Source organism: Pseudochaenichthys georgianus, chromosome 20 (genome assembly GCF_902827115.2).
Source record: "Pseudochaenichthys georgianus chromosome 20, fPseGeo1.2, whole genome shotgun sequence".
In the NCBI taxonomy this organism is placed as follows: domain Eukaryota; kingdom Metazoa; phylum Chordata; class Actinopteri; order Perciformes; family Channichthyidae; genus Pseudochaenichthys; species Pseudochaenichthys georgianus.
The window spans coordinates 4599792-4625514 of record NC_047522.1 but is presented as its reverse complement, the minus strand read 5'-3'; the positions used below and the strand labels follow the sequence as shown (position 1 = coordinate 4625514).

The 25723-nt window shown below is 40.9% G+C and overlaps 3 protein-coding genes across 3 annotated transcripts; 2 read left to right on the top strand and 1 right to left on the bottom strand.

Moving 5' to 3' along the window:
- The first annotated feature begins 1364 nt into the window (after positions 1 to 1364).
- dcaf11 (ddb1 and cul4 associated factor 11) lies at positions 1365 to 15377 on the top strand. The gene is made up of 15 exons (XM_034108799.2): positions 1365 to 1567; positions 2444 to 2666; positions 3392 to 3519; positions 6446 to 6564; positions 6807 to 6871; positions 6975 to 7075; positions 7378 to 7524; positions 8653 to 8707; positions 9055 to 9123; positions 9378 to 9435; positions 11520 to 11705; positions 11899 to 12052; positions 12464 to 12616; positions 12831 to 12937; positions 14205 to 15377. Exons 2-15 carry the CDS (start codon positions 2458 to 2460, stop codon positions 14304 to 14306), a joined length of 1653 nt encoding a protein of 550 aa, XP_033964690.1. The 5' UTR covers positions 1365 to 1567; positions 2444 to 2457; the 3' UTR covers positions 14307 to 15377.
- A 1154-nt stretch (positions 15378 to 16531) lies between these two features.
- On the top strand, positions 16532 to 19437 carry fitm1 (fat storage inducing transmembrane protein 1). Its single transcript, XM_034108934.1, has 2 exons — positions 16532 to 16970; positions 18380 to 19437. The coding sequence occupies exons 1-2, from the start codon at positions 16606 to 16608 to the stop codon at positions 19011 to 19013; spliced, it is 999 nt and encodes a 332-aa protein (XP_033964825.1). The 5' UTR covers positions 16532 to 16605; the 3' UTR covers positions 19014 to 19437.
- Positions 19438 to 19517: 80 nt separating this feature from the next.
- psme1 (proteasome activator subunit 1) lies at positions 19518 to 24261 on the bottom strand. The gene is made up of 12 exons (XM_034108935.2): positions 24166 to 24261; positions 24003 to 24048; positions 23776 to 23808; positions 23596 to 23658; positions 23218 to 23319; positions 22186 to 22243; positions 21650 to 21747; positions 21116 to 21184; positions 20938 to 21005; positions 20546 to 20600; positions 20322 to 20408; positions 19518 to 19750 (listed from the first exon to the last, which is right to left on the bottom strand). The coding sequence occupies exons 2-12, from the start codon at positions 24039 to 24041 to the stop codon at positions 19670 to 19672; spliced, it is 753 nt and encodes a 250-aa protein (XP_033964826.1). The 5' UTR covers positions 24042 to 24048; positions 24166 to 24261; the 3' UTR covers positions 19518 to 19669.
- Positions 24262 to 25723: the final 1462 nt, after the last annotated feature.

The window sequence follows — 25723 nt, the reverse complement described above, 5'->3', positions numbered from 1 at the left end:
TAGCACTTGGTCTTGCCGGGACAAGCCAAGTTGCTACTTCGCCACCACCGCCCCAAATGCAGCTGCATCCTTCATACAAGAGAACACAAAACAATATTCTACTTTAAATTTTGCATGAAACACAGTAATTACAAGTGTTGCATAAAGCATGAATGAATATTGATGATATGTTCAACCTTTTGAGACCGCCTTAAGGTCATCTTTAAGCCTATGTTTACATGTTCAACCCACCTTTATATCAGCTTTGTTTTTGGCAGACTGGCAACAGACTGCACAGACACAGCATGTCTTACTTTGATAGCAATACAGTGCTACATTAATGTAGAACTTTTTTACTGGATGAATTATTTACAAATAATTAACATATGGAAACAATCGTAACTAAAATGAGCATCTCTGCTTCAGCTGAGGGGTTTTGGCAAATAATGACTTGAGGCACCTGATTCTTGTTTGCACCCCAGAACAGCATAGTCTTACATACTGTATTAGGGGAGATTTGTAAAAACAGGCCACATCACCAAATCTCCACCTTGAACTGCTTTAACCTAAATACCCCAAAAAATGTCTAAATTGACCCTTGTGTGAATATGCACATATATTGAACCATGAATGGATTCACATTATGTGAGATACCTGCAGATTTACATCCCAAACTATTACTAATGCAGCAAATTGCTTCTCAATTGAACAGCTTTTTGCGACATTGAATGTTTTTGTTTGACTATTTATTTAGGTAATGATGCAGAGCATGACATGACAAGCTTCACATTTGAGTTTTTATTATTCTTTACGAAACAGTGAATCTGTGGTTTAGGACCAGGTGATCCAGCCTGGCTAGATAATAGAGGCAAATGTCAAACATGTATGGATTATGAGATTATGAACACATGCCACTTAATGTGCTGCAAATTCAACCCCAGAGATTGCCTCTAAATTGTGACATCTTTTAATGTTTTCAGGAATTTTGACTCTATCCTTTATTTCTTATTTATTTTGTAAGTGATCCATAAAGAGCACACACAGACATCTACCAAAATCAACTCATCTTTGAAATGCTCAGAGGCACATTTTAACATTTGAACATGTTATTATGCTAAAGCTGTAAATCCTAAAATCTTATTTTTGTTTCTGGTTTCTGCCTTACACTTGGCTTTATAGTTACTCTGTATATTTGTTTTCATTGTTAGTTTTGTGAAGCAGTTTTCAAACCTCAACACTGCTTTGTTTTGAATTATGCGAAGTGCCCCATTGATTTTCAGTTAACTTTTTAACAGTAGGCAATACATCTGGCAGGAGCGACAGCGCGGCTGATCACGTGACAGAGAAGGGCAGGGAGGGGCACGCGCAGGGTTTTTTCACACTTTTGTAAACAACATGGCGATTCACGGACTGGCCCTGCTAGCTTACTGATAAAACACTGTGCTGCCAAACGTCAGCCATTGTGTGTGATAAACGTTATATATTAGAACTTGCGTGAGTCACGCGTTGGCTTTATTGTTAAGTTCGCACCGAGACGACAAAGAGTTTGGCCGACGAGCTGTCAAGAAGAGCGTCTGACAGTCAAACGGTACCGTTAGCATCTGAGCTAGCTCTGCAACACCAACCTCTGCACCTCAATCATTAGAGCTAGCACTGATGCTGGTCGATTTGTTTTCAGGACATGGAGTTTGAGTATTAGAATATGTGGTAGTGCAATGGCTTGAGCAAATAACTGGAATTGATGATGACAGTTGAGCTAAAACAAAGCTGTCTTGTTCAGCCATTTTTACCTAACTTCTGGTTTCTCTTTTCCTTTATTGTTATAAGACCTGAGGTACTTGGTGAATAAGATAAAGACTGATAGAACAAGTATTCAGATCTCTGACTTTAGTTATATCAATAGTATATATTAAGAACAATGAATACATTGAAAAAGTATTAGCATCCAAATATACTTCTAGTAGCAAAAGTAAAGGTTGTTTTGATGCACTGAATGTCCCATTTCAGAATCATATAATGATGGTTTTTTAAATATAATTATTGATGCATTCATTTGTAATTACTTAATATTGAAGGTGAAACTTTAAATACTGCTGTGTAGTTTACAAAAATAAATACATAATTATTTGTTGTATAATTTGTCATCAAAGAAAATCTGCAAAGTCACTTTTAAAGTTATTAAATTGATGTAGTAGAGTAATAGGTCAAACATTTCCATCGGAAATGTAGTGAAGTAGAGGTATAAAGCAGGATGAAATAAAGTACAAATATCTGTAAATAAAGTACAGCACATGAGTAAAAGCACTTATGTATACGGGAAAAAAGGGAATTATTTAGAGACTTGATTTAAACTGCGAGCCATCATTTCGAATTATTACACATTATTACACTGTTATTTGTGTACATGGCTTCCCCAGGTAAATCTAAAACTGTTATTTAATTTCCAAATGATTCTCCCTGCCAGGCCCTCTTCAGTCTATGGGCTCTCAGTCCAGTTCTGGGATGTCTGGAGGAAGGGGCTCTTCCAGTGGCAACCCAGCTGAGCAGTCAGACGCGGCAGAACCGAACCAGAGCAGCAGCAGCAGCAGCCGGGACCGCAGGACGGCCGACAGGCAGCAAGGAGACCGACCGGCAGCTTCAGAGGAGGACGTTGACTTAGCTGAAGTGCTGGCTTACCTACTGAGAAGGTGAAGAGAGAGGATGTTGTAGTGGCCTTAATAGTAAAACAGTCAATAACATGTGTACTTTGCACCTCTGTGCCCAGTTTGTTGTTTGTCTCTATTCGTTTTTAACAAAAGTGTTCAATCAGTAAAAAATAGTATTTCATATTTTCTGGCGTCTCGTAAAGGTAGCGTGAGTAAATACTTAAAACATGTACCAACTCATCCCTTGAAATCCTGTTAAATCTACAGACCATCCTAAATGTCTGTCAAGGGAGCAAATATTGTAAACCGTTCATTACATCGCATCACTAAAGCTAAGAAGTGTTGGGGGAATTGGGGAATTTCCGATCCTTATACATGTTTGATTTTCAAAGCCGTTTAAGTGGCTGGGAAATGTTTGAATATTCCTTATTCCTCCTGTGAACCACCACACATTTAAGCACTGATCCTTAACAGCGGCAGGTCCTTTGTTTCTCCATGTGTTACATTGGAGTGAAAAAAACATTACAAGACTAAATCTTTACCCACAACACGATGGCACTTCTGCTAGCTTGTCTCCCCATTGTGCTGCTGCTGGACCAATCTGTTGTCTGAATGAACATTTAAGTATGAGTAAATTCAACACTCTGTTCCAATGTTCTCCGATTTTCCTTGAAATTATTTTACATGCACACTATGTCCTGTGGAGGAGGGTTATGTTCTTTCCATTGTGTATCTAATTTGGATTGAATGTGTTTATGTGTGTGCAGGGGCCAGGTCCGACTGGTCCACGGCAGCGGGGCCACAGGCCTGCAGCTGGTCCAGTCGTACTCTGACTCTGACGAGGACAGCGACGGAGCCTGGGAAGGACGGCTGGGTGACCGCTACAACCCCCCAGGTAACCTCCCACTGACACTGTTCACTGTAAAGGTATAAAGGTAGAGCGATACATTATATCTTGCTTTCTCTCTGACATTCTGTTAAAACACACATATCTACATCCTGTTTTAATTAGCTGTGTTTTGGGACACTGCACTTCTGTTTGTCTTCTGTTTGGTTGGAATCAGTAGCGTAGGCAGACATTTACTTTAGGGCGGGCCTGTATAAAATAGGGTGGGCCGGCGTTTTCCAGGGGGAAAAATTACTTTAAGGTAGGCCTGGCCTATAATAATAATAATATATAATAATGCCCATTGCCAAGCATCGTTGTAGCATTTCCCTCCGAATAATGGTCGAAGACTTGACTGATGATCTCCAATATCAACGTAAGAGCTATAAAGACACAAAAATAACAAATACATTTAGGCTCCATTCGTATTAGAATCACTTTAGCATACTACCAAATGTTAACTGTAAACAGACAGCAAAGCTACAAAACAGCATAGCCAAACGAATTAGCACAAAACCCACATTTTTACATTAGAGACTAGTTAATACCAACCTTGTGCCTCTTTGGGGGGTGCTAAACTTAAACATAAACGTTATCCTTTACTTTCTCCGTGTTTATATGTAGATATTACTTTTCTCCGTTAATCTCCGCTTCTTTTCTCCGCCACGTTGTTTCCATAGCAACAACAACTTCCTGTCTACAGCGTAAACTCGCCTTCAAAATAAAGGCATCTAAATAAAACAGGAAGTTAACCTAAATTACATTTAAGACATATTTACAACTGCAACGAAAGTAACAAAAACAATGTAATATCCTTTTCAGTTTCACAGAACACAAATTGAGTTATTTACAATCGTTAGGTAACTCTTTTATTGCACTAGGTAACAGCAACAATAGGTTGTAGCATTCAAACCTGCCCATGGACTTGCAGTGGTCCTCGCTTTTTTTATGTCTCTCCAATGAGTTACGCAGGTGCTTCCAGTCTACATATCCATCCCTCCTGAATGCACCTTCAGCTCCTGGGCTAGGGAAATGTCTGCACATTTTACAGAAAAGCGCTTCCCTACTTGCGCTGTATTCCACCCAGGGAAAATGTTCATACCACCTTGATGAGAAGCACCTTGATTTTCCATGATTAACAGTGTAGGGGAACTTCTTCAGTTTTGGCTGTGAAGGCGGTTCATCAAGTGCAGACAGATCAGCGGCAGCAGGCCTACACCTGCTTCATGCTGATGACTGGGAGCGGGAGGGAGCACTGCTAGCGCCATGGAGCAAGCAGCCGTAACAGTATAGTCTCCGGAGTCGGAGAGCCTGGCCCTGGATCGCTGCTAGATGAGAGCATAATTTGCAGGCAGCTCTCTCACGTTACTAATTGGGCGCGCACCAGAACCAACAACCAGTTTTTACCGGAAATGAGTTCCGTTCAGAGGATAAAACACATACAACATTAATTCTACTCGATATTTGTTCACTTAAATGTCACTTTGAATGCTTGGATATTCTCAATGGGTGAATAAAAAAATGTATAATAATAAAAAAAAAAAATTAAGATTACACCGAAGCTTTCTCAGAGCAAGCCAATGAGTAACAGGCCCACCCTGGCCCTATGGTGGCTACGCCACTGGTTGTAATCCACCCAATACCCAGTAACAGAAGCATGATGAATACATATCAATGCGTTGAATCCTTCAATTTTAGACGAAAAGCAATTAACAGTAATGCTATTGTTTGTATTAAGTAATACCCAAAGTAAATGTTATTTAAAGGAAACAAAGTAAGTTGTATGAACTGTTTTTACTGTGTTTTGAAAGGTTGTCAGTTATTAAGTAATTACTTACAGCAAATACTTTTTTTTCAAAGTCTTTAATGTTAAAGGTCCCATGTCATGGCCATTTCTACTGATCATAATTCCATTGTTGAGGTCTACTAGAATAGATTTATATTGTTCAATGTTCCAAACTCCCATTGGTTTCTCATACAGCATCTCTGTATAGTATGTGTATTCACTCTCTGTCCTAAACGGCTTGTTGGAGCTCCTGCCCCCCCCTCCCTGTGAGCCCAGTGTGCTCTGATTGGTCAGCTCGCCCACTCTGTTCTGATGAGTTCACCACCGTTACAGCGGAACATCAGTGATTATGTGTTACAATGGCGTTAGCAACCAGAAAATGACACCAGTAATGACACACAGATGAGAATGCTGCTGGGTTCATTTCCTGCTTGCTGCGTGGGGTCTGCGAGACAGCGAGACATCGCGAATGGACGCGGGAAGGAGGGGATGCTGAGGGGGCTGCAGCACCCCCATCTGCAAGGCTCCACTAGCAACCGCACCCCCAAACGAGGCGCACCTACAGTGTAAGTGCGCCACAGTTTCGCCACTGCAAGGCTCCACTAGCACCACCCCCCCCCCCCCCCCCCCCCCAGGGCGTTACAGTTTCGCCGCATAGAGAGAGTGTGTGTGTGTGAGGAGCTCCACGGATTGGTCCATTTGGGTATGGGCACGTCACCATACCCAGGAAGAAAAAGAGAAATCTCCAACGAGGCGTTCTGGGGCAGCATAGACAGGTATTTTCTGTGTTAGAGTTTTACTCGCTACAGGGTGTACTTTGAGGGTTTTTGACTCTGCAGACCGTTTACATGCAGAAAAAGCTTCCTAACACACAAGGGGACGGGTAATAACCGGAAAAGAATGACATGGGACCTTTAAACTAATTGTTTAGCTGTAAAATGTTTGGATAAAAAAACAGTATAATTTAGTTGTTTGTGTATCATTTGTCAATGGTCATCCAAATATTCCAATGTGGCAGTTGTAGGAAAGTGCAGCAGCTTGTTCTCATAAATATGCAGCCACAATTTTGAATCAGAATGTATCTTTTGTAACAAATTGTGAAAGTTTGATGTCGGATAGAAAGTAATACCAAGTCTTGTTTTCAACCAGTGGACACCCAACCAGACACGCATGAAGTGGACCAAAGTGAGATCCGAACTCAGATCCTGCTGGCCACCGGCTCCTCTACGCTGAAAAACCGACACAGTTTCACCCACATGCTAACAGAGGTCAGAGTGCAGAGATACAAACAAAAGCAGCAATAATGTAGAATCAAATTGGCCCATTTTCAGCACTCATGATATAACAAAGATTATTAGTATTTATCAGTTTCCTCCACATATTTGTAAATGAATTTTTACGAAGTTTGCCAATATCAAAGATGATTTCGGTCACTTGCTCTGTCACTACAGTTTGAAACACACTTAATGTTGACCAATTTGTTGTTTTCTTTTTTGACCTACTCTTTTAGAGGGAACAAGGCAGATGTAGAGGCTCCAGTTTTTCCCACGGAGAGTGCAGTCGTATCCGAACACAGTAAGTACTTTTTAAATTCTACACCTTTTCAATATCTCTTAACAAATTACAAGATGGTCACACAGAGAATCAATCAAATTATTTTGCCTTTTTCCCTTCGCAGTTTTCTGCCAAACTATGTATCCCACAAGGATACGTACCAGCAGAAAGCCTTCTGTGGAGTGTACAGCGAGGATGGCAACATGTTCCTCTCTGCCTGCCAAGGTAAACATCCCGAGATCCAACATTGGAACCCAGAGGAACTGAATCAGACCTGATAATGAGTCGTAGTGTTTGTTTAAAACAACGTGGACCACAAAATAATCAGGGCCATTTGTGTAGTGTCATGGTCGTTGACAGACCAGTATTGCGCTATTGCTGAAAATAACTATCAGACACCAGATTTGTTTGAAACATTCGAAAATAAGTCTTGTGAGCGAACAACAAGACGAGGGCCAAAGTAATGTCATGTGATAACAGCCACAAATGATATAATATACTACATTTCTTCCTGTTCCTCGCTGCAGACCAGAACATCCGCCTGTACGACACCAGCCGGGGACGCTTTCACCTACGGCGGACAGTGAAGGCTCGGGATGTGGGGTGGAGCGTGCTGGACGTCTGCTTCACCCCTGACTCTCAGAATGTGCTCTACTCCAGCTGGTCTGACTACAGTAAGGCTAACGGAGCCCTAAGATACAATATAATAGAGTGCCACTGTGACGCGTCCTAAAACCCGGAAGTAAGCTTCTTCCGGTTCCCTCGACAAAAAAGCAATGCAATTTCTATTGCTATGGATCATAAATCTATCGATTAGATTTATGATTCGAAAATTATAAAAGTAGGCATGTGGATATTATCCGACTGAACAAAATGTGATCCGTCTCTTAAATGTGTTACCTTATTTCGAGCTATTTTCCAAAATCCTATGGAGAAATGGCATTGCTTTGTTGTCGAGGGAACCGGAAGAAGCTTGCTTCCGGGTTTTAGGACGTGTCACTGTGGCACTCTATGCAGTCAGTCAATAATGCTAATCAGTGAAGAACAGCTAGTGATTCCAGAATAGCCATGTTATCTATATTAGCATTTTACTAAAGATAGGAGTTCAAGCAAGGGAGGAATAGCCGTGGAACAACATTTCGTCAATATCAGTTAAGGTGTACGGTATATTGAGAACTCACAACGTTACTCTGCGTCAGGGAACTGAAGCCGTTAATCTCTTAGGCACCAGACTCCTTTGACAAAAACAACTATTTTAAAGGGGCCCAATAATGCTCATGTTCTATTTGTATGTTGTGCTTCTACTGTGACATGTTTACATGCTTTAATGTTCAAAAAGCTCTCTATATTTCCTGTATGAAACCAGAGCCTATTCTGCTCTGATTGGTTAGCTGGCTGGCTCTGTTGTGATTGGTCAACCAATTAGAGATGTCCCACCCCTTGATTGTGTTATTGTATGACTCTGTCAATGGAGTCTGGTGAGAAACCATAGTAATGGCTTCAGTTCCATATTGGAAAGGGCTCTCTAATAGCGAGGTCAATCTGTAAAAATATTAAATAAATACTGTAGATTTTTCTAGGTTGGCCTTTTTTATGTGTTTAAATATATTATGTTGCTGCCCCATACACAGAATCACTTGGGTTCTTTTTCAGTTTCTCCAAAAACTGGGGATGTGACACTATCTAAGTACCTGACAACCTTTTCTTTAAATAATAATAAGAAAAATAAATATGAATGAAAATAAAGCTCATATATGATGTTGTATTAATATAATCTCTATCTCTGTCTGTTTTCCCCACAGTTCATTTGTGCAGTATAGATGGAGACAGTGAAAACCACACCGCCCTGGACCTCAAGTTAGTGTTTTCCTCATAGTAACTTATAACACATCGCAGCAGGTAATCTATCACTGCCTACCAGCCGCCCTCCATTAGCACCTAGATGAATGATGCTGTCAGAACATGTCACCTCAACATCCATCCTCTCACTCTGTCTGTGTGTGTGTTACTCTGTGAAGGGAAGAGATCATTATTTCAACAAAGCGCTTTCATTATAATCCCATCGCTCGTAACAAAAGCATTGTTTAAGAGGTGATGCGTGCCTTTATCTTTCTTATTTGGTGTGTGTTGACATACAATAGGCTGTGTGATTCAATAGCAACTACTGCTGCAGTGTCAACCTGTTTGTGTGTTGTGCTTTGTAGTCCAGATGAGAGGAGGTTCTGTGTGTTCTCACTGGCTGCGTCCACAGATGGCAACGAGATCCTGGGAGGGTGAGCACAATTTGCTTTTATGTTTCAAGGCAGTGACTGACAGGGTTGAAACGAGGACTGAAGTCTCTTTCAGAAATGTGAATTCAAGCAACCAGTGAAATATATATATATAAATACTCTCCTTATTTTTGAATACTTGAGCTCTGTAGATAAAACACTTTTCTTAAATAGGAAAGCACACTCAGAAAAGCAAGATCATTCTTATTCAACCTCTTAATTAAAATGTGTTCAATTTCTCTCCCCTCTCCTTTCAGAGCGAATGACGGCTGCCTTTATGTTTTTGATCTTGAGCAGAATAAACGAACGTTGAAGGTTAGTGCGTCTAATTGTTTTTTTGCTTTGCTTGTGGGTCCGCTCGTACCGGCTTTCGTGTCACGTCCCCTCTGTCTGTTTGTTCATCATCCCGCGATCAAGGTGAGCCAGACATTAGCGGACCTCCATCACAAAAGGTTTCACACCGCCCCTCTGTCTGTAACGCAGCAGCAGAGAGTCAGGCTCCACCCTGCAGTGGGACCGGGGTTAAACCCTCCTCCCTCCTCCTCTCCCCACAACTCTCCTCTGTGTAGTCAGTAGCTGCCCTCTACCATCTGCTTCACCACTGTCTTGTGCTCTTTCTTATTCAGTCTTTGTTATTAACTCTCCGTCAGTGTGTCTGCGCTTAATCTCTGAACCTCTTTTCCTATTATTGCTATTTTTCACCTCAAGAATACATCTGGTGGCAGACCCGGCGGCAGACATACATTTCTGGGCGGGCATTTGATTTGCCCACCCCGACACTTACATTTCCCGGGAAATCTGAATTGTCAAAGGAGGGGGGGGGGGGGGAGGAGGGAGGAGAATTGTTGTTACGGAAAGAGAGGGGTTTTAGGTTGCCATAAGGCTGTTGACGCTCTTATTATACATCCATTGGTTGGTTTTGTGGCACATTTGTAACACTGTGCCAACTTGGGCAAGCACGCAGGCAAACTTGAGCGCACACAGGGTGGAGAGGTGGAGTGAGGTTGAGCGATGGAGAGAAAGGGGGAGAGAAAGGGGGAGAGAGATTGAGCGAGGCAGAGAGCCTGTGCAGCGGTCTGCTTGCGCACAGAGCAGGAGTTTGTGAGAGAGCCGGCTTGAGTCAATTTCTCTTCAAAATATAATTGATTGCCAGCCTCCCTTGTCCCTGGCTGGCTGGCTAGCTCGTTGGTAACGTAACTGATTTCTTCTAATGTGCCTGCATCTGGTGCTGAGTTGCCATATTCCTTTCGTGAACCACTTCCTGATATCCATTGTTGCAGATAAATATAAATGATAATAGCCAAACTAACCTAGCAAGAGAAAACTGACAGCCTGCTGTGCCGCATCTCACTCAAAAACCCACACGACTCAACCCAGCGAAAAACCAGTCTCGCGCGCAGCCTTTCATTCAGAATTTCCTAGCAAAATAAAAAAATTATATTAAACAAATCTTTCAACATAGTTTAATACAAAAATAAATATTAGGACAAAGCCCTACAAATAACAATAACAAACATAATAATATAACAATTAAAAACAGCGGGCCCAAATCCTGGCCCCATGGGTCTGTCTGGTGGTAGTTTATATCTTTCTTACTTGTTCACGAATCCACCAAGGAAACCAAAACCAATAATAAACTGAAGTTACCTAATAACATGAATTTCCTGTGGCCAATTTCTAATATATTTATTATTATAAATCATAATTTATCGAGGACCATGCATAAATGGGTGAACAAATGTAAAACACTGGTCGATTCCAGGCTTTTATTGTGCAAACTGACTAACATTGGGACAAAATGGACGAAGAAATGATACAAAGGCATATATAGTCAACCTAGAAACAATATCCTAAACCTATTGGATATGGATCCAAAGGTCACTACTTGTATGGCAGTAATTGCAGAGTGAGTGTCATCCCGTTGTTAGACGAATGTGTGTCAAAACACCACAGAAAGGAAATTAGAAGTACACAACACATGCATTGTACTGTCGTGACACTTCCAAAAGCTAGTTTGTAGCTCCACCCTGCTCATCTGCTGCAGAGAAGTGTGCTGATAATGTAATTTCCTGAGCCGGTGTCCTTCAATCTGGCAGAAAGATGTGTCTGCCAATAAATCAAACAGGAAATACTGTGTACACGTGACCTCCCAAAACAAGTTTTTGGGCCTCAACTCAAGCATTGATATGGTAATTATGACAATCTCCAACAAATGTCCAATAGACATGAATATAAACTGACTGGTTTGAGGAGGGATGCATCCATTTTCTGTCACGATTTTGACGTACACACACACCTTCACACAGTCATTTATATAACACACTGTGTCTCACAAAGAAAATCAAACAATCTCCCCACATGCTCGCACAGAAAAACTGACTCTCTCTTCTGCTCGGCAGATTGATGCCCACGAGGACGACGTGAATGCGGTGGCGTTCGCCGACAGCTCGTCCCAGCTGCTCTTCTCTGGCAGCGACGACGCACTGTGCAAGGTGTGGGACAGACGGACGCTGCGGGAGGACAGACCGCAGCCTGTCGGACAGCTGGCCGGACACCGAGACGGCATCACCTTCATTCACAGCAAGGTGGGGAGGAATGCTGCTGTTGTTTTATCAATCTGTCAATGACAAGTTCCACCGAAGCCTCATTGGTAGTTGGATTTGACCGATGATTGGTTGGAAGTTAATTAATGAAAAGCTAATATTAGCCTAGTGTAATCTACCCGGAGGTTTGTTTTATTTTCTGTCTAAAACTCCTCATGTGTTGCTGCTCTGCCAGGGAGACGCACGCTATCTGATCAGCAACTCCAAGGACCAGTCCATCAAGCTCTGGGACATCAGGAAGTTTTCCCCCAAAGAGGGGCTGGCAGCTTCCCGTCTGGCTGTCACGCAACAAAACTGGGATTACCGCTGGCAGCAGGTTCCCCAGAGAGGTGAGGCAGAGAAGGAGACACTAATGGTGAATGAGTCAGGAGGGTGAAGTTGGAGGACAAGAGTAGTCACGTCTGGAGAAAAGAGGAGGAGATAAACATGATGTGACGTTATCAAAGGAGCGAGACAGGGCCAATGACAGGGAGGTGGAACGTGGGTGGGCATGTGTCTTGAGGGTGAGGGGATATGACATTATTTAAACAGCGCATGGAAAAATAACCAATGTAAGTCAAAGAGCCTAGAGGAGAGGTGAAGGATGGGAGCTCGGGTAATGAAATCCAGCAGGGAGGGAAAATCCTCAAAAAACAAACATCTGCCTACTTTTTAAGCCGGAATACAGATGTTAAGGACATAAATGAGCTCTCTATGTCTATGTAGTTGTGATCACTTAGTTTTGTATGTGTTTCTTGCAGCCCTGAAGAGACACAAACTGACAGGCGACACCTCTGTGATGACGTACCGCGGTCACGGCGTTCTGCACACCCTCGTCCGCTGCCGTTTCTCTCCAGAGTTCACCACCGGGCAGAGGTTCATCTACTCTGGCTGCTCCACTGGCAAAATCATCAGTGAGTCTCACCATGTGATCATATGTGTGTCTGCAATGTGTAGGACTGGTATTATGTGTCTCCATTACAGTATTGGCCCTATGTTGTGGATTGCCTTCTAACGCTGCATCATCTCTGTGTAGTTTTACATGGGAAATCAATGCAGTCGGGGCGATTAGAGGGGCATGATGCAGACAAGTACTATGTGTTGATTTTTCTTGTGTCTTCTTTCCAGTTTATGACGTTCTGACGGGCAGCGTGGTCTCCAGACTGTCGGGTCATGAAGCGTGTGTGAGGGACGTCAGCTGGCACCCGTACGAGGACAACATCATCAGCAGCTCTGTGAGTCTAACTCAGGGGTGGGGAACCTTTGTCCTCTCAAGGGCCATTTCAATGTTTTCAACATCCTCCGAGGGCCGTACAAATTATTGACCTCTGCTTAAAAATACTAAAATCACAGCCCACTCATTTCACCTTTCTTTCATGCTGTGCAAAGAAAAAGCAACCTCTTAATCCAGATATCTTACCATGACTCGCGCATGCATGTGCACGGTGTGGCATGACCACCCAAACAGAAAGATATGGACACAAGATGTGTGCAAATGTATTGAGACTCCTATCCATGTGAACATGATTTAAGTGGGGGGGGGGGGGATTTTTTTTTTTTTAAATGTTGAAGTTAAAAGCATCAATCTGGTGCACTTTGAGAGCAACATTAGGAGATCTATGGAAACATCTCTCAACACCCATATGAAACAGAACTGTAAGCAGATTTTCTTTTTCTTTATGGATATTTTACAAATCACTCTCCTTTCAAACTGTATTCTTGTTTATTAATAACAACTTTTTTTTTACTGTCATATAGTATTTTATACCCGTTTACTTTATTCTCTTATTTTTTGATAACTATAATGATCATATAAAGATGTGCCTTTACCTCACTGGTTGTAGAAAAAGCTTCTTATATTCGTTAGCATAGCTAGCTGCAGATGCTAATAACAACAAAGTTATTGACTGTATGATCAGTATGACAGATCGCCACTGGGCTTACAACTAAAGACACAGCCACGCAAAAACTGCGGCATGTGTACGGCTCCTTATGGGTACTGAACATTTTGGAAGTGCCGGATCGGAGCGGCGTTCTGGTGCTCTCCCCGTCAGAACTACACCCCTGTCAGACGAGACATATACCACGTGATGACACGTTAGGCTTGTGTTGTGTTCAAGGACCCTGACCGTGGCCAGGAAAAACAGGCACTCACTTGTTTATTTATTTTGCGGTCTAGATTTCTTTAATTTTTTTCTTTTTTGTGTGTGTTTATAAATTACCTCGAGGGCCACACCAAATGGTATCGTGGGTGGTATCGTGGGCCGTATACGGCCCGGGGGCCGGAGGTTCCCCACCCCTGGTCTAACTGGAGTCCATGTGTAAACGCTTGTGATCAGAGATATTGTTTTAATTATAAATGTTTATTGAGGGGAATTACACCAGATATTGTTTTCTCAAGTTAACGCAGTACCATGAAATCAAGAGAAGTTTTGCAGAAAGGTGTTGCAAAGACAGGATGCTTGAGTGACCCTGTCCTCATCCACCTTTGTCTCTCCACAGTGGGACGGAGCGGTGCGAATGTGGGAGCACAGAGAGACACATCCGCTAGACGAGGAGAGAGAACGGGAGAGAGACTGTCCAACGACGGACAAAAACCTGTAAGACGGTGGAAGAAGAAGAAGAAGAAGAAGAAGAAGAAGAAGAAGAAGAAGAAGAAGAAGAAGAAGAAGAAGAAGAAGAAGAGACACACAAATGAAAAGATGAGGAAATGACCTCACTGCAGAAAGAGCTCCGCTGACCCTAACGAAGGAAGACAATAAGCCCTGAAGGACAGGGAGACTTAACCATCCTTTACATTCAATGCTGGATATTATTGATTTCAATTACAACGAGTTGAAATATGTAAATCTGAACATCCAAGTGCAGATTAGGACTCAGTGGGACGGCCTGCTTCTGTTTTTGCCTCACTGTCAACAAGCCAAAGCTTCTAAACTTGGCCCGGCAAACGTGCTCAAACATGTAGCACGGCACCTACTTAATGAACAATGAAAAAATGAATGGTAAGTTGGTTATATACAGTAGAAATCAATTTTGGGTGATGCAGGGAGAAAAACTGACGAGGGTAATTCTGTATAAATGTATAGTATTTTAATGGTATGTGCATTCAGGGAGGGGGTTTAGATTGTTGTCAGTGTGCTGATTAGGATGTTGATGTTATTAATGACATATGCTGTGTCCTATTTGAGGGGCTGTCAAGTTAAAGGCTGGTTATATTATATGAATCCAGCACAGTATTTACCAATTGCCCCAAATTAGGGAAACTGCCTAGTGGCCAACATCCTATTTCGTTTTCCATTATACCAAGTTGACCGGAAAACCCGTAACATGACTTTTACTTTCAATTTCATAATGATTTTATGTCCAAACCTCTTCAAACTGTCTCAAGTTACACAACCCCTCTAGTAAACACAGCGATGGTCTGAAGTCTTATTATTGATGTGTCAGCACTCTACTCTGTAAAACAAGCCCTGGGTGTTAAAAAAGTAGTTTTGTTTTCCAATATAAACCTCTGATCTGTTTCAAAGATTTGAATGTGTGTGATAATAATAGGTATTACTTTGTGAAGGGACTGGATCAAAACGTACACACACTGATCTGTATATGCAATTTTCAGGTGTTCATAGTTCACTCTCAGAACATTGTTTTACAGTAACAATAAAAGCTTTCTTTCAATGTATTGCAGGATACTAAATTGTGTGAGAAGGAAGTACGTAGATGTTTTCAAATTGTCTCTTTCGGCAAAGCTTTAAACATGCACAAGTGAGACTCAGAGAAAATGCTGCAATTACTTATAGAGTTAGGAGTGAACTAAATGGAGAAGTGGCGATTTAGACACTCGTCACATGAACAGATTATTTCCCCTACAAATTGAATTTGCCAGAAGCGCATTACAGACAACTGACAATAAGCTGCTGTCGCTTGAAGGTCAATGTAATGACAGCAATGCAGTTAAGTGGTCTAAAATTAGACGGAGATTCTTTGACATGTCTGGTTTTATTTTCACTTCCTTCTTAATATATCACAACACAGCGGTGGTAATCATTCATCCTCTCGGCTACAGTTTTAAGGAAAGGAAATAATCATTTATCAGGAAAAGGAGGCCACATCTGAGGAAAACTTGGAAAGTAATCAAAAATTCTTTTCCTCTTTGCTTAGTCATTTTAAATCAGAATTCACTTGCGATCTTGCATTTGAATTATGGGAAGAAAGTCTCCCCCTTGAATCTAATCACATGAACACTATAACATCTGTGTAACAAATAACTTTTCTTACTGCTGTTACTATGGGTGTAGAGCCTGTATTAGTAGTGGGACTGGATGTCCTGGCTTGTGAAAGCAGTTCTTGTATGTTTTATGGAGCATAAATCCCACGAAAAGACTACATTTACTCAATTTGGCTCTGGGAGTTGAGAGGGTTGGAGAGGCTTTGGGCCTGGAAATAAGGGGGACAAAGTGCTGGGAGAAACGCAGCTGTTGATGGCGCCAAATGCAGACTGGCAACAGTTTACAACTTAAATTAGTGTTGGCTCCGACAGCTGATGCTAAGAATGGAGAGACTGAAAGAGAACCAAAGAAGGAGCCAATTTTATGTCGGAATGCTTCTTTTAACAGCAATATTTCCAAAGTAGTCTTTCTAATTGGAGCAAATTCACAAAACGTTGGATCCTTTTTAGAGAATAACTGGGTCACTTACAGCAGCAGCTATTAGCATGTCCACACTCAGAGTCTATGTTGAGAGGGGGAGGGCTTTGGAGGGTAAAAGGGACAGAGGGGTTGTATTTTTATAAACCATGTGTTCCCCTGCACGTCTGACAGTGATAAAGTAGAAAGGCTCCCAGAGCAGAACTGGTGTGCCTATCAAAGACAAAAGAAAGTGACGCAGACTCCACCAAGGGGCTCAAATGGACACAAAGAGCAAAGAAGAGGAGAACACTTTAATTCAAAAACTACTTAATGTCTCATCAGGAGGACAAATGGACATGGATTTAAAGACTGAAAACTCCTCAAATGGCTTCTCAACACAGATCAACTTGGAGAAGTTGCAAAAGATGGCTGCAGAGCTGATACTGCTGGGAAGATTCCTCGTGAGACTCCTGAATGCTGCTCTGGTGTTTGTAACAAACTTGCTGGCCAGGATGTTAGGGAGCAAGCTGGTGAGAGGACACTTCCACCTGATGCTGTCTGCGTTGCTGCTGTTTGGTCCGGTGCTCAGCCTCTGGGTGCCAAAGTACAGCATCTTCGCCAACAGCAACAACTACCTGTACAGGTATGGTTGTGATTCTGCTTTTAAATGGACATTTCATATGTGAGAGTACACTACTGCTGGAAACTGATAAAGTGGCCGCATGATTTTCAGTTAGATCTGCATGCTTCTTTAAAACGTGTCATGAAGGGGTCTCATCATGACCCCAAAGGTCATTTAACTCACCTGGTTGAAAGACAGTTACATTCTAGAGCTAAACTTACACTTTACACATTCACACAAACAAAAATTAAGTGGATAGTCATGAATATGTCTAATGTCCAAAGATAGACTTACACAAGTACATAAGTTAAGTCATTGTACGTAAATAGTTAATAAATCGATGTATTGTGTCATCTTTATCATTCTTGGTGTGAAATTATGTTAACTTTTAAAACAAGTTTTCACACATTCTTTGTCCTGAAGTGGACAGTTTAATTTACGAGCAGTAGGATACATCCTTTCTCATTCAGTACAAAGGGTTTTGCTTCTCCAGCCTTTTTCAGATGACATGGTTAGCTTATTAGCTAATGCTAACCAATTCTGCCCGACTCCTTTTTACCTGTGCCACTCTTACGTCATGAATTAGCCTTATCCTAACCTGAGGCCCATTCAGTAAAGGTTCATATATTTGATATTTGAGAATTCAAGCCAATAGCTCCTTAACCAAATGCTTGCCTCATGTACAAAATAACACGGCCTTACCTCACCTCCGCTCAGACATGTTATCACCATACGCACACCTGTAACTAGGTCAACAAGAGGAGACTGCGTTGTTCCATTAAGGAAGAGTTCATTCAGTCAATCTTCTTTTTCTTTTAAAGCTGCACATCAGTGGAAGTCCATCCCAGTAAAGATTAGAGAACAAAACACCTGCAGTTTACTTAAATCTAACTTAAAAACATGGTTCGTGGAAAGTCAGCTCTGTCAACACTGACACAATCTGTATATTACAACGCTCTGTTTATATGCCTTGACCTGTATCCGTCTGCTTTGTGAATATGTATTTTAGTTTAGTTATATGTATTTTAGTTTAGTTTTTATGCTTTTATCATAATATAAGTATCTCTGTTGAATGTTGTTTTACTGATTGTATTTACCTGTTATTTGAAGTGAATTTTTGTTTTTAGGATGACTTTTAACATCTGTCCAGGGACTACAGACGAAAAATAGCCTGTTGGCTAACTCTGGCGCATTTACAGAAATGTCAATCAATGTGCACTGTCCCTGTCAAATAAATATATATAAAAATAAAAAAAAACACCGCTCATCCTTTGCTAGAACAAATTTAAGTGGATTTAATATACTCTACCTTATAAACCTGCAGTAGATCCGATTTGGAAGAGGCACAAATATATGACTTTTTACTGCATGGTTGTATTGTATTTTGAGGATTTATAGTGACTTTTCATGGGATTTCGGTTCTCTCACAGGAAGTTCTTGAAGTCTACTTGGGGCTGGACCTGCATCTTCTCAGGTTCCTTCATCCTTCTCCTCTCCATCTCAGCCCGTCACCCCCGCTCCCTCCTCCTGCGCCACCTCTCCCGGATCGTTGTGGTAGGGCTGCTCTTGTGTGTCTGTCACCGTCTCCTCACCCTGCTGGAGGACGCATCAGGAACCTGTTATGAACCTTTGAAAGGCTCCTCGGTACAGCTGCTCCTGCATGAAGACTGCACAAAGCTCTCCTGCCTCAGAGCCAACATGGTGTGGAGAGGTTACGAAGTGTCCCAGGACGTCCTCATCGTCTGCTTGTGTTGCCTGCTGCTTGTGGAGGAAATGTCTGTCTTTGGTCCTTACCTTGCTCAAACAAAGATGTCGCCAGGAGCCCCTTTGAGATTAATCTTCCTTCTGTGTGTAGTCCTTCTCTCTCTATGGATGTTCCTGCTTCTGTGTTTGCTTGCACACTTCCCAAAGTTCCCGGCCCAGCATCTAGGAGGAGCTCTGGGCTACCTGGGATGGAGGGGCCTCTATCAGGGGTGGTACAGACTCAAACCCAGCTGGGGCTGTCCTGCTTTGCCGGGAGAGGGGCTTTTTACCACCACAGACATCCACAAACAGCCTCAGTAGTTTGAAAAGCATTAATAGATCATGTTTTAGGGACATGACAGACCTTTAAAGCTCAGGCTCAAGTCAAAATGGCTTCCGTTTAGGGTTGTCAGAGATGAAACACCAAATAACTCTTGGCACCATATCAATATGCAAATTACTTATTAGGCCTGGTGATCATTTTTGCATTCACAGGAAATTGAGCCATTAGTCCTGAATGCTTGTATTCTGCACCCTTAGCATAGAGTATGATGCAAAAAAAGACTTTAAACTAAATTCATAGGTACAAGGGTTTTTAAGTCACATGGTAAAACAAACAAAACATACTTTCTAAACCCTATAATTGTTTTTGGTTCCATTATTTTTGTATTTATGTTGCTGCCTGTCTTATCCAGGTCTTTCTTTAAAAAGAGATTCTTGATCGCAATTGGACTCCTGATTAAATAAAATAAGAAAATGTAGGTCAATATGTGTGAAACCAGAGTTCAAATTCCCATTCGGACAAACATGAGAGCGGACAAAGTATCGGAATATGTTGCTTTATTTTGTAATCTGAACCAAAAGGGAGGCACAATGAGAAAAAGAAGACATTTTTGTCAGACCGGGTGTAATGTTACTTGAGTGTCACACTATACTGGTTGTATCTTGTTAGAGAAGCCTGGGAGTGTGCTGCAGTCTCAGTAGATGAGAGCCTTTCCGTCTCCTCTGGGCTTCTTAATCTTGTCATAGTTCTTGTTAATGATGTCGAACAGCACAGCCTGCAGAGGGAGATACAGCGAGACACATCAGTGGAAATGGTGCGCGAGAAAGAAGATATTAGAAAGATGGACGACGTGTGAGAGAGACAGAAAGGTCAGAGGCAGTAATAAAAAGAGAGGGAGACGATCAGATCCCGAGCTGTAATCGCGTCAAACGGCTCCTTTCATCATCACCTGTACCGCCTTGTTCATTAACAGCATCAAACACAGGAGGACAATAGCCAGAGGAAGGAGACAAACACTGATTAATGGATTTGGGATGGAGCACCAATCAATTTTACGAAAGCACAGCAATTAGTTTAATTACCCTCCTATTAAGAAGGAACGGATTCCATTTAGCCGCCGGGACAAGACTGGAATATTTTATAGATTGCGGGTAGTTTTATATTTAAAGTGCAGAGCGTGATGACAACAGATGGGATATTAACGTTGATAAATGTGATTTACAATATTCAGTTGACATGGACCGTAATGACGTCAAATGATCAACAGTTGCTTTTTTAATGCAATTTTCTATCTGATCCATTTCTAGATTTCTCTACACTGACAAATATATTAAACGGTGTCTTACATATGTGTTGCGGATGTCCAGGACTGCAAGGCGGAGCTCACAGTACTGATACCGATCCAGCTCATGGACCAGCTGTCTGTAGTCTCCCTGCAGCAGAGAGCACACGACACAGAGTTTATAAGCAGAAACACAGAACATGGCTCCTCCAGGAATGTGTTTCACAAATGACACACAAATACATGTTTCTTAAACCACTCTGACAACAGACTAAAATAGATACTGACCACGTGGTTTTGTTTGGAGGCTTTGGCCACAGCATCACCTCTCTCACTGTAATATCTAACAAAGAGCAGAAAGAGAAGTTTATAACATTCATAAACAGGCCTAAACATCTTTAAAATCACTTATTGTTCCCAGTAATTGTTCAAACATTTAAAAATGGTGATATCTAATTGTGATTGAAGCAAATCTGTAACATGCGGATCAGTGGCCACTGCAGCTAAAAGTGACAGTTATGGGAGAGTGCTAAATACTAGTTTGGCGTTTAGCTAAAATGCTAAGCTAACACATCCACACCGATGAAACAATATATTTGTGTGACTGTACTTTTTCTTTATCATTTTAATAAATAAAAATAGTCAACCAAAAGTGACATACTGCATGTGTGGGCTCTTACTTTGAAATCTGAGTTTGGAATGCTTCGATCTTGGTGCGTGTGTTGGTCAGCAGCTCGAACACTTTCTCCTGTTGGAAAAATATATATATAAAACCTAGTCGACACATTTCACTCGAGAAACTAGTAAACCAAATGCCAAATATTCTAGTGCTCTAACAAATCCTCCTTGTTTACCCACCTGTACAGCCACTCCAAAGTTGTTTCCATCTTCAATCTTAGGGATTTGGAGCTGCACCCACATGGACACCTGCCCAGGAAAATCTGATTAGTTTTAGTATTTAATGCAGTATACAAGTTTGGGATGAAGGCAGCCAAAACAATTACAACCCAACACTACTTTATAAATGTGTTTGGCATGAAATCCTGCACCCAGAGGCATATTCATTACATTACATTGCATTTAGCTGACGCTTTTATCCAAAGCGACTTACAATAAGTACATTCGACCAGGAAGACACAACCTTGAAGAAAACAGAATCATATAAGTACATCAGGTTTCATAGAGCCAAGCATTTCAAGTGCTACTCAACTGGCTATAGATAAGCCTGTCCTTTATTAGTATATAAGTGCTCTGTTAGCAGTTCTTTGTTAGTAATTCTATCGCTCGAGGTGGTAAATATGCTATGCACTAGAGAAGTAAAGGCTACACTACATTTGGGAATTCTTACTTCTTGGTATAAAATCTAGCTAAAACACTAAATAAGAGACTGACCGTGTTGAGCTTCTCCTTCAGAGTCTGGATCTGAGGCTTCACCTCCTGCAGGAGACTCTCCACCTTCTCGTTGCAGCAGATGGGACCACAAGGAGGCCCTGGAGGACAAAACATCCCAAAATATTGCTTTATTATTCACAATACAAGATCAATCAGGTTCAATAAGGCATCACTTGGTGTGTTTTCTAAGATTTTTTATTTACATGCATATAAAATGTCTTGAACAAAAACAAATACCAATCAATTATGTCTTGCAGGGATTGTTTTGTAGCTCATAAATTTGTATTCATAAATATTTCATGTTTTTAAATTCCCTTTTATAATGGTTTACCTCTTGCAATGAGGTTTGTGAAATTAAACTTTTGAAATCGCAATGCTGACATTCTCTTTATTGTACCAAAAGAAAAAAATTCATATACAGAAAACTGCAATTGAAGAGGGATAAACAAACCAGACCGTTTAATACTGATACTGTTGCAAAGTGTTCTACATCCACTGCAGTATGCTGATTTATGACATGTCGTCCTCATGCCTACCTGAATCCTCGTCCTCTTTATCGCCGTCCTTGTCTTTCTTCCCCTCTTTGGCCTCTTTCTGCAACATGAGAACAGGAGGCAGCAGGTCAAAGAATTTTCAGTGCCTATTCATCTCTTAGACAGCTCTCCCACATGCTTTTTTTACATGGCTAAATGAAGATGTCAACGTTTTTCCTTTGTCTAAGAAATGTAACCTAGTTCCATCAGTCCCTGCTCCGTGCACAAAGCTTCTGAACGCACACCAACAGCCAGGTTTGTTCCCAGAGCGGCTGTATAATCCCAAATATTATTTCAAGCCAGTTTTCCCCAAATAAAACTACTGAGACTGGCAGCCTCCTCTTAATCCAAGTGTGAATTGTGACAGCTGCTAAAATAAAAAGGAGAGCATACATAACGGATATAATAAAGGGTCATTTTACTGAGTGATTTTTCTGCTTTCCTCTTAAAGTCAATGATCATTGTATGCTGCATACAGCACATTCAGTATACTTGTAAGAACTATATTTAATGTCATTCCAATACAAAAATTGAAGCTTTTTTGATGCCAGATAAAAAAAAAAGCATATCAGGTCAATTTAGATTTTTAAATAATCACCCACTCTTCTGGATTCTGAAGCAGTCCTTGGTTAGGCACAGCAATTGTAACCATAGTAACACGCAATTCAGACATATTATAAAACACTAAATATAAATCCTTGACAGAGGATCCCGGTCGACTGGCTTTATGCAGCGCCCAAGGAGAAATTTGATGGTTAGGAAACTAAAACACTTAACTAAGACTACCTATTATGAAGCCGATGACACTAATTTACTACAGAACTGGTGTCACTTCCCATTCATCCTCTAAAAAAAAACCTGAAGTGCTCTTAATTAAGCATTACACTGATAATTGGTCACACTTTCTGCCTTCTAAAACAAAGAAATCTCTTGTATGCCTTAAAGTATTTTGGATTTTTCCAATCAGCATGCTTCCTTTATTGGAGTGGCATAATATTTTTAGACAGCCTCAATGCTTCGTGAAGTGGGACAGACCTCCTCTTTCTTCTTGAGTTTGGCCTCCTCTTTGGCTGGGTCTGGGATCGGGATGTCCAGCAGAGCCTTCAGAGACGCCAGGTCATCACAGCACAGGGAAGTCTGATAGAAAAACATAAATGTTTTGTTACATCTTTTAGGGATTGAATTACCCTTTCATATGTCAAGTGCTCTTACAGCTCAGGATCAGCCGAAAGACACTAAGCTATAAAAAGTTCTATTGTTGAGAAAAAAGAACGGGAAGCAGGCTGCAAAATCAACTTTCTGGTACACATGCCAAATGGCTAGTGAATGTTTTAATTTGACCAGCCACTCACTCCAAAATCATAAAAGGATCCGAATACTAGACTACGATATGGCTAATAGAGTCACATATACCTTCAGCAGCATCTGCAGCTCTTCAATCTTCTGCGGGAAAAACTTGTAAACCAGCTCTTCTGCCTGTTAATTAAAAAACCAAAACAAATGTGGTTCATAGACTCAAAACGTTTCTTATATAATGTGACAAACATATTTATGGGATAGCTGCTAGAGGTTTCTGACCATAATATACATTACCTCTTTGGTGAGCTTCTGGCAGAAATCATCCACCTGCACGTGAAGAGATTATAGGTTCAATTGAGGGATTAACGATTATATTTAAACACACAGTATCTAGTCAAATCTGTATGTCTAGTTATCAGAACAAACATTTAACTGAACACGTGACCTGAGACAGACAGGCAGACAGACACTTTGAAGAGAAAGGGGTTGATACCATCATGCTAGCAGACATACGAGCTCACCTGTTTCTTCGACTCGACACGAATACCCACAGCAGCCATTTCGTCTCTGTGGATGAAAAATTAGTTAATACGTTTATAAAAGCGTTTACATTTGAACAAACTGTAATCAAGAACAATAACTGTGTGTAATTTAATGCCGTGCACGACACGATCCAATACTCACAGTTACTCAGCAGAAAAAGCGAAAATGAAAGTAAGTTTAGACAGTTCCTGACTTCCCCCTGACTTTCCCATGGATAGAAAAACATCTATTGCATTGTGGGACTTGTAGTTTTTAGCAAGCGTTTAATTTCTCATAAAGTGCCATGAGAAACATCCTAGATAGCCTGAAGCGGCCTGAAGGAACACACTCACAAAATGGTTACGATTTTTTTTAATCACGAGTATAATCGATAATATACTTTTGCTAAATAATATATATTATTTAGAATGACTGCATATAATAATTATATTATACGTTGTAAATACATACTTCTAGAAAATAAAGAGACTTTTTTTAGAAAATAATACATATTTTTCAACTGCAACCACAAAAAGCAATACATTTTTGAAAAGTCTTTGCTTGGGTAATGTGTACTAAGACCTGTGCTTTGAATGATTAGCTAATTAGCACCAGCTGTGCTGCACAATATAAGACACACACCAACAAACTGCGTATGACGTATGTTGTGTATCCTCTATATGAGATCTAATTGTGTCCGCTAGGTGGTGATGTTGTTCTAAATGGAGTAAATCAAAGTATTTTGAAATATAGGTAATTTTTAATATCACCAGAGCAAAGGTGAAGTTAAAGGTCAAATGTGATGTGTCTTTTTGGTGAATTCAAACAATATACTTATATAAAATGCTGTATGGACCAGTCTATATGACACAAACACAATTCTGTTAAATATATTACAAGTAATTCAACTGTGAAATTGAGTGAAGCTTTTCTCTTTTAGTGGGATTGTAAGTATTTAAAGCCCCATTTGATTCAAAAAAGCATTAATAGCCTACTTAAAGTTATATTAAGAGTAAAACACATATTCTCTGGTCTTTGCAATCAAGCAATCCAAGAAGCACTATACTTTATCTCAGTATTGATCACTTAAATCCTGAGGCCAAAGTGTATCTGCTGTTGTGAGCAGATCTGCTATGGTAGGGTCTTTCATCACGAGCTGTTTGGACACAAAGCACGTCAGAGCCTCCCATTGTAAACACAATCAGTGTCCTCTGCACTGTAACATGCCATCATTATGCCAAATACACTCTGTGATACCAGACTTTGATATCACATCAGGAGATTAAAAGAAACGCTGCATTGATTGAATCACTTGTTTTTGTGTCTGATAATTTCCTTTTACAGACTCTCTTTATCTGGCCTTCAAACATCTGTGGAGCGTAGTATCACACAGTGGGACTGGGACGTGATCAACTATTCAAAGTTGGATCCAAAGGGCAAAGGGTGCACGTGTTTACAGTGCCAGTGCCATTAGTTATTGATTCTGTGATTTGATTGAGTGAGTGATTAAAACTCAGTGCAGTGGTGTGTTATTCGTTTCAGAGAGGCTGTTGAGAAATACTGTGGACAAAGGTTGTTTATCTTAACCAAAGTGGAACAGGGAGATCTGAGGATACGTGACTAAGTCTGTAAATAATGTCTTTGTACTGCGTTCACACATCCCCCTCCACAGATACAAACACATTATATTAACCCAATGCATTGTGACATTATAAGTTGG

Excerpts from the sequence above, each read along its gene's own strand:
- dcaf11 (XM_034108799.2), top strand. The coding sequence starts at position 2,458 with ATGGGCTCTCAGTCCAGTTCTGGGATGTCTGGAGGAAGGGGCTCTTCC. Across the intron at positions 9,124-9,377 it reads GGCAACGAGATCCTGGGAGG|AGCGAATGACGGCTGCCTTT; the intron begins GTGAGCACAATT and ends CTCTCCTTTCAG. Across the intron at positions 12,617-12,830 it reads CTCCACTGGCAAAATCATCA|TTTATGACGTTCTGACGGGC; the intron begins GTGAGTCTCACC and ends TCTTCTTTCCAG.
- fitm1 (XM_034108934.1), top strand. The coding sequence starts at position 16,606 with ATGGACACAAAGAGCAAAGAAGAGGAGAACACTTTAATTCAAAAACTA. Across the intron at positions 16,971-18,379 it reads AGCAACAACTACCTGTACAG|GAAGTTCTTGAAGTCTACTT; the intron begins GTATGGTTGTGA and ends GTTCTCTCACAG.
- psme1 (XM_034108935.2), bottom strand. The coding sequence starts at position 24,041 with ATGGCTGCTGTGGGTATTCGTGTCGAGTCGAAGAAACAG. Across the intron at positions 23,320-23,595 it reads AGCTGCAGATGCTGCTGAAG|ACTTCCCTGTGCTGTGATGA; the intron begins GTATATGTGACT and ends TTTTTCTATCAG. Across the intron at positions 21,748-22,185 it reads TAAAGAGGACGAGGATTCAG|GGCCTCCTTGTGGTCCCATC; the intron begins GTAGGCATGAGG and ends TTTGTCCTCCAG.